At 42.1% G+C, this 9,476-nt stretch overlaps 1 protein-coding gene across 1 annotated transcript in view; it reads left to right on the top strand.

Annotated features, from left to right (window-relative positions):
• LOC139756251 (ubiquitin-conjugating enzyme E2 Q1) overlaps positions 1–9,476 on the top strand; it is a 117,424-nt gene continuing 107,948 nt past the window's right edge. The window contains exon 1 of the mRNA XM_071675439.1: positions 1–303. Coding sequence (XP_071531540.1) covers positions 142–303 — 162 coding nt within the window. The 5' untranslated portion in view covers positions 1–141. The remainder of the gene's footprint in view (positions 304–9,476) is intronic.

Here is a 9,476-nt window from a genome sequence, read left to right as displayed (position 1 = left end):
CGACGTCGCCATTTTCTGGTCGGGAAAGAGAGCGACAACTCGCGCCGAGCTGTCATCTCGCCCAGTTGTGATTTTTTTTTTCTCAAGCAGTTCTTCCACACTTCAATTCCATGCCAGGAATAAGAACCCATTGAGGATATCATGGCGTGTTTAAACACCCTCAAGCAGGAAATACGGGTACTGGAGAACGCTTTTCCTAAAACAGACGAGCTGTTCCAAGTGGTGGCGGCCAGTGTTGACGAATTAACCTGTCGATTTATTTCCAAAACGGGCAAGAAATATGAAATTCACGCCAATATCACAGTGAGTATGGAGAGACAGAATGGCGGTGGGTGGAGGAAGGCTAAGCAGTGTGGCAGGTCTGGCAGATTATTTGCGAAAATCGATGTTAACATGTCAGTGGGACAGAGTCTTGGCTTTGTTTACAGAGGTCCAAGGCCAGCCTGGTGCCTGGCCTGACCTCACACTTGGCCTTACATGTCTTTCTGCATCACCCATACCTGTCACAGGCTTCCTCCTTGTTAAACCAGGTCTGAACTGACCCACACTTCTTGGTTGGAACATGTCTGATTTGACGCACACTTCCTTTTGATTGAACCAGGCTTGACATACCCTTGACTTCCTCCTGGTTAAACTAGGGCTGAACAGATCTTGGCTCCCTCCTGGTTGAACTTGGGCTGACGTAACTCAGGCTCCCACCTGGTTGAACTTGGGCTGACCTAACCCAGGATGCTTTCTGGATGAACCAGAGCTAACCAGACCCAGACTCCCTCCTGGTTGAATTAGTGCTGACCTAACCCAGGCTCCCTCTTGGTTGAACCAGGGCTGACCAGACCCAGACTCCCTCCTGGCTGAACCAGGACTGACCAGACCCAGGCTTCCTCCTAGTTGCACCAGGTCAGACCATATTTAGGCTTTCTCCTGGTTGAACCAGGGCTGACCTGACCCAGATTTTCTTCTGGTTGAACCAGGGTTGGTCAGACCCCAGGATACCTCCTCGTTGAATCAGGCTGACCAGAACCAGACTCCCCCCCCCTGGATGGACCAGGTCTGACCCGACAACTGAGATCATGAAGTCTGTCATGATGGGTTCAGACCTGTTTGTTCAGCTTGGTGCTTGTAAAATTATTGTCTAAAGGGACTGGGTCAGGCTGCATGGTCAGGTTACTAGGTCTGCTAAATATGTCTTCAATAGTTGAGGGAAACATTTTAGCATAAGTTGAAAACTTGTGTCTGAATATACTGTAGAAAATATTTCTTGGTAATGTAGTGCATCTGCCATTTAGTGTCAGTAACCTTAGATAGAGTGATCTTGCTCTGCACTGGCAATACAGTGTTTGAGAGAAAACAGTAGTCATAGAGCATGATTTGAAGCTACCATTTTTTTATAGTATTGATGAAGATACTGGTAAGAGTCATGAAGATCATAGGAAAACATGGGGTAAATGATGAAGTTAGTGAAATATGCCAAAAGATAACAGAACCTGTGAACATGTTACCTTTCCTCTACCAGCAATCAGTGTTTTTACCACACATTTTATGACTTGAAATGTATTTCTTATGGTTGCCATTTACAAAATATATTTTACATTCTCAGGGACTCTCTGGAAATGGCAGCCATAGTAGTAGCATATTTTTTCATTTGATCTCAGCAGCTTTAGGGATTTACGTCAGATTTTCATAAGTTCTTTTGACTTTTTTTTACACACACACACACACACACACACAATTATTCATATATCCCATATTTGCGAGGTAGTGCCATGAAGCAGATGAAGATAGACACATTTGCTCACATATGCACATACATTTGCATGCATATGAATATGTGTACATGCATATACATACACATGTACTTATTCATACTTCCTTGCCATCATCCATTTCCAGTGCCATCCTTCCCACACAGGGAATAACAAATGCTTGAAAGAAAAAAAAAAGATAATATATACATTTACTCTCCTCCCCTACACCTGATAGCTGCCCCTTACATCAGCGAGATGGCACCAAGAAACAGACAAAGGATGGCCATATCTGCTCACATCTATACACAAGCTGTCATATGTAATGCACCAAAGCTGCTGCTCCCTGTCTACTTCCAGGCACCACAGCCCTTTCCATGGTTTACCTTGTTGGCCAAACACAACACAGAGAACATTATCTACATCCCTAAACCAGACTGCCTTAGAGGGTAAGATATCCCTTGATAAGTTAGGTATTTAGATGATGTTATTTGTGTTTGGCCAACAGGCTAAAATTTACTGTGGAAATGGAAAATAATTGTGTTACCATTTTTAGATTGCATGATCCATATGGTTGGAAACATTTAAATTTAGCATGTACAGAAAACCCACCAATGTTTATTCTTATAGTCGTTATTACTCTGCTCAACATGAAAGAGTTAATTGATTATAATTCCCCTCGATGTTCCTTAGGGCATTATGTATATGCAGTCTATAATTTATTGATGATGAGTGTGAGAAGATATATTCTGTTGGATCCAAGTTAAAGTATCCTAGATCTTTCATTGATAGATTTGAGTCGGCAAAGAAATGTTTTTATAGAGTTGACCCCAAGTCTCCCATTGATACCAAGACTCTTAGTTCACTCTCATTTAGTGATAATTTTATGTTGCTCTACAGGTTGCTTAGATCCTTTGATGAGAATGTATCCTTCAGCAATAACAATACTATTAAGAATACATTCTTCAAAAACTCACCTGAAAATTTTGTGGGCTGTGTTTACAGAATACCTTATAAAAGCTGTGATGTGTTTTGTATTGGGCAGACTGGCAAGGATCTCTTGTTAGACTTAAGCATCATAAATGTACTGTAACAACAGGGCAAAAGTCAGATGCTTTGGTTAATCATGATAAAGATTATGACCATTGTACTCATTGGAGTACGCTAGTTCAGTTGATAACTGTCACTCCTTTACCAAGAGAAATATCATTGAATCTTCTCTCATTGAATACACAGAAAATTGTAACATGAACATTAGCGAAGGTTTATACAAACTGGATAACTTTGTCTTAGGCAAAATTTGTGAGCGGTTCCCTGTCTTGTCCACATAATGAAATTTATGACAGGCAGGGTACCAGACCCGAACACCACCTACCAGATATGCTTGTGTACCAACAGCGTCTAAAGCGCTGCCTGTGCTTTGTATATGAACTGACTGTTTCAAGTCTGCTGTTTCATTCTTATATCTCCAATGATGATGTAATCATTACATGAAAATGTACTTGGGAAGTTATGTTTAATTTTCATCATGGTTCTCAGCAAATACTAGGTCATGTACACTACTGTGGTCTACTTCATGTATGAATATGTACATGTGTATATATATATATATATATATATATATATATATATATATATATATATATATATATGTGTGTGTGTGTGTGTGTGTGTGTGTGTGTATGTATATGAATCTATATGTTGATATGTATATGTATGTATGTGTGCATAAATGGGTGTGTATGTGTATATATGTGTATACTAGGTCATGTACACTACTGTGGTCTACTTCATGTATGAATATGTACATGTGTATATATATATATATATATATATATATATATTTTTTTTTTTTTTTTTTTTTTTATACTTTGTCGCTGTCTCCCGCGTTTGCGAGGTAGCGCAAGGAAACAGACGAAAGAAATGGCCCAACCCCCCCCCATACACATGTACATACACACGTCCACACACGCAAATATACATACCTACACAGCTTTCCATGGTTTACCCCGGACGCTTCACATGCCTTGATTCAATCCACTGACAGCACGTCAACCCCTGTATACCACATCGCTCCAATTCACTCTATTCCTTGCCCTCCTTTCACCCTCCTGCATGTTCAGGCCCCGATCACACAAAATCCTTTTCACTCCATCTTTCCACCTCCAATTTGGTCTCCCTCTTCTCCTCGTTCCCTTCACCTCCGACACATATATCCTCTTGGTCAATCTTTCCTCACTCATTCTCTCCATGTGCCCAAACCATTTCAAAACACCCTCTTCTGCTCTCTCAACCACGCTCTTTTTATTTCCACACATCTCTCTTACCCTTACGTTACTTACTCGATCAAACCACCTCACACCACACATTGTCCTCAAACATCTCATTTCCAGCACATCCATCCTCCTGCGCACAACTCTATCCATAGCCCACGCCTCGCAACCATACAACATTGTTGGAACTACTATTCCTTCAAACATACCCATTTTTGCTTTCCGGGATAATGTTCTCGACTTCCACACATTTTTCAAGGCTCCCAAAATTTTCGCCCCCTCCCCCACCCTATGATCCACTTCCGCTTCCATGGTTCCATCCGCTGACAGATCCACTCCCAGATATCTAAAACACTTCACTTCCTCCAGTTTTTCTCCATTCATATATATATATATATATATATATATATATATATATATATATATATATATATATATATATATATATATATATATGTGTGTGTGTGTGTGTGTGTGTGTGTATGTATATGAATCTATATGTTGATATGTATATGTATGTATGTGTGCATAAATGGGTGTGTATGTGTATATATGTGTATATGAGTGGATGGGCCATCTTCGTTTGTTTCCTGGCACTACATCGCTGATGCGGGAAACAATGATTATATTTATTTATTTATTTTGCTTTGTCACTGTCTCCCGCATTAGCGAGGTAGCGCAAGGAAACAGATGAAAGAAATGGCCCAACCCACCCACATACACATGTATATACATACATGTCCACACACGCAAATATACATACCTATACATCTCACATACCTATACATCTCAGCGTATACATATATATACACACACAGACATATACATATATACACATGTACGTATTCATACTGTCTGCCCTTATTCATTCCCATCGCCACCCCACCACACATGAAATAACAACCCCCTCCCCCCAAATGTGCGCGAGGTAGCGCTAGGAAAGACAACAAAGGCCACATTCGTTAATGCTCAGTCTCTAGCTGTCATGTAATAATGCACCGAAACCACAGCTCCCTTTCCACATTCAGGACCCACAGAACTTTCCATGGTTTACCCCAGACGCTTCACATGCCCTGGTTCAATCCCTTAACAGCACGTCGACCCCGGTATACCACATCGTTTCAATTTACACTATTCCTTGCACGCCTTTCACCCTCCTGCATGTTCAGGCCCTGATCACTCAAAATCTTTTTCACTCCATCTTTCCACCTCCAATTTGGTCTCCCACTTCTCGTTCCCTCCACCTCTGACACATTCACACGGGAGCGGGGAGCTGGAAACCCTCCCCTCCTTGTATTTTAACTTTCTAAAAGGGGAAACAGAAAGATTATATATACATATATATATATCCTTTTCTTTCAAACTATTCGCCATTTCCCGCATTAGCGAGGTAGCGTTAAGAACAGAGGCCTGGGCCTTTGAGGGAATACCCTCACCTGGCCCAATTCTCTGTTCCTTCTTTTGGAAAATTAAGAAAAAAGAGAGGGGAGGATTTCCAGCCCCCGCTCCCTCCCCTTTTAGTCGCCTTCTACGACACGCAGGGTATACGTGGGAAGTATTCTTTCTCCCCTATCTACCTCGCAAACGCGGGAGACAGCGACAAAGTATAAAAATATATATATATATATATATATATATATATATATATATATATATTTTTTTTATACTTTGTCGCTGTCTCCCGCGTTTGCGAGGTAGCGCAAGGAAACAGACGAAAGAAATGGCCCAACCCACCCCCATACACATGTATATACATACACGTCCACACACGCAAATATACATACCTACACAGCTTTCCATGGTTTACCCCAGACGCTTCACATGCCCTGATTCAATCCACTGACAGCACGTCAACCCCGGTATACCACATCGATCCAATTCACTCTAGTCCTTGCCCTCCTTTCACCCTCCTGCATGTTCAGGCCCCGATCACACAAAATCTTTTTCAATCCATCTTTCCACCTCCAATTTGGTCTCCCTCTTCTCCTCGTTCCCTCCACCTCCGACACATATATCCCCTTGGTCAATCTTTCCTCACTCATTCTCTCCATGTGACCAAACCATTTCAAAACACCCTCTTCTGCTCTCTCAACCACGCTCTTTTTATTTCAACACATCTCTCTTACCCTTACGTTACTTACTCGATCAAACCACCTCACACCACACATTGTCCTCAAACATCTCATTTCCAGCACATCCATCCTCCTGCGCACAGCTCTATCCATAGTCCACGCCTCGCAACCACACAACATTGTTGGAACCACTATTCCTTCAAACATACCCATTTTTGCTTTCAGAGATAATGTTTTCGACTTCCACACATTCCTCAAGGCTCCCAGAATTTTCGCCCCCTCCCCCACCCTATGATCCACTTCCGCTTCCATGGTTCCATCCGCTGCCAGATCCACTCCCAGATATCTAAAACACTTCACTTCCTCCATTTTTTTTCCATTCAAACTCACCTCCCAGTTGAATTGACCCTCAACCCTACTGTACCTAATAACCTTGCTCTTATTCACATTTACTCTTAACTTTCTTCTTTCACACACTTTACCAAACTCAGTCACCAGCTTCTGCAGTTTCTCACATGAATCAGCCACCAGCGCTGTATCATCAGCGAACAACAACTGACTCACTTCCCAAGCTCTCTCATCCCCAACAGACTTCATACTTGCCCCTCTTTCCAAAACTCTTGCATTCACCTCCCTAACAACCCCATCCATAAACAAATTAAACAACCATGGAGACATCACACACCTCTGCCGCAAACCTACATTTACTGAGAACCAGTCACTTTCCTCTCTTCCTACACGTACACATGCCTTACATCCTCGATAAAAACTTTTCACTGCTTCTAACAACTTGCCTCCCACACCATATATTCTTAATACCTTCCACAGAGCATCTCTATCAACTTTATCATATGCCTTCTCCAGATCCATAAATGCTACATACAAATCCATTTGCTTTTCTAAGTATTTCTCACATACATTCTTCAAAGCAAACACCTGATCCACACATCCTCTACCACTTCTGAAACCACACTGCTCTTCCCCAATCTGATGCTCTGTACATGCCTTCACCCTCTCAATCAATACCCTCCCATATAATTTGCCAGGAATACTCAACAAACTTATATTATATTTATTTTGCTTTGTCGCTGTCTCCCGCGTTTGCGAGGTAGCGCAAGGAAATGGACGAAAGAAATGGCCCAACCCACCCCCATACACAGTGTATATACATTCACGTCCACACAAGCAAATATACATACCTATACATCTCAATGTACACATATATATATACACATACAGACACATACATATATATCCATACACACAATTCACACTGTCTGCCTTTATTCATTCCCATCGCCACCTCGCCACACATGGAATACCATCCCCCTCCCCCCTCTTGTGTGCGAGGTAGCACTAGGAAAAGACAACAAAGGCCCCATTCGTTCACACTCAGTCTCTAGCTGTCATGCAATAATGCCCGAAACCACAGCTCCCTTTCCACATCCAGGCCCCACACAACTTTCCATGGTTTACCCCAGACGCTTCACATGCCCTGATTCACTCCACTGACAGCACGTCAACCCCGGTATACCACATCGATCCAATTCACTCTATTCCTTGCCCTCCTTACACCCTCCTGCATGTTCAGGCCCCGATCACACAAAATCTTTTTCACTCCATCTTTCCACCTCCAATTTGGTCTCCCACTTCTCCTCGTTCCCTCCACCTCCGACACATATATCCTCCTGTATATATATGTGTATATATCTTTGTCAATCTTTCCTTACTCATTCTCTCCATATGACCAAACCCTTTCAAAACACCCTCTTCTGCTCTCTGAACCACACTCTTTTTATTACGACATCTCTCTTACCCTTTCATTACTTACTCGATCAAACCACCTCACACCACATATTATCCTCAAACATTTCATTTCCAACACATCTACCCTCCTCCACACAACTCTATCTATAGCCCACGCCTCGCAACCTATATGTATAACATTGTTGGAACCACTATTCCTTCAAACATAACCATTTTTGCTTTCCGAGATAATATTCTCGCCTTCCACACATTTTTCAACGCCTCCAGAACTTTCGCCCCCTCCCCCACCCTGTTACTCACTTCCACTTCCATGGTTCCATCCGCTGCCAAATCCACTCCCAGATATCCAGTTTTTCTCCATCCAAACTTACCTCCCAATTGACTTGTCCCTCAACCCTACTGTATCTAATAACCTTGCTCTTATTCACATTTACTCTCAGCTTTCTTCTTTCACACACTTTACCTTACCAAACTCAGTCACCAGCTTCTGCAGTTTCTTAACCGAATCAGCCACCAGCACTGTATCATCAGTGAACAACAACTGACTCGCTTCCCAAGCTTTCTCATCCGCAACAGACTACATACTTGCCCCTCTTTCCAAAACTCTTGCATTCACCTTCCTAACAACCCCGTCCATAAACAAATTAAACAACCATGGAGACATCACACACACCTGCTGGAAACCTACATTCACTGAGAACCAATCACTTTCCTCTCTTCCTACTCGTGCACATGCCTTACATCCTCGATAAAAACTTTTCACTGCTCTTAACAACTTGCCTCCCACACCTTATATTCTTTATACCTTCCACAGAGCACCTCTATCAACTTTATCATATGCCTTCTCCAGATCCATAAATGCTACATACAAATCCATTTGTTTTTCTAAGTATTCTCACATGCATTCTTCAAAGCAAACACCTGATCCACACATCCTCTACCACTGCTGAAACCACACTGCTCTTCCCCAATCTGATGATCTGTGCATGCCTTCACCCTCTCAATCAATACCCTCCCATATAATTTCCTTGAAATACTCAACAGACATATACCTCTGTAATTTGAACACTCACCTTTATCCCCTTTGCCTTTGTGCAATGGCACTATGCATGCATTCTGCCAATCCTCAGGCACCTCACCATGAGTCATACATAAATTAGATAACCTTACCAACCAGTCAACAACACAGGCACCCCTTTTTTAATAAATTCCAGAGCAGTACCATCCAAACCTCCCGCCTTTCATCTTATGCAAAGCTTTTACTACCTCTTCTCTGTTTACCAAATCATTCTCCCTAGCCCTCTCACTTTGCACACCACCTCGACAAAAACACCCTGTATATATCACTATCTTCTAACACATTCAACAAACCTTCAAAATACTCACTTCATCTCCTTCTCACATCACCACTACCTGTTATTACCTCCCCATTTGCCCTCTTAGCCGATGTACCCATTTGTTCTCTTGTCTTACGCACTTTATTTACCTCCTTCCAAAACATCTTTTTATTCTCCCTAAAATTTAATGATAGTCTCTCACCCCAACTCTCATTTGCCCTCTTACACTTCTTGCACCTTTCTCTTGACCTCCTGCCTCCTCCTTTTATACATCTCCCAGTCATT

This window comes from Panulirus ornatus, chromosome 21 (genome assembly GCF_036320965.1).
Source record: "Panulirus ornatus isolate Po-2019 chromosome 21, ASM3632096v1, whole genome shotgun sequence".
NCBI lineage: Eukaryota > Metazoa > Arthropoda > Malacostraca > Decapoda > Palinuridae > Panulirus > Panulirus ornatus.
This window is presented reverse-complemented; position numbering and strand designations above follow the sequence as displayed.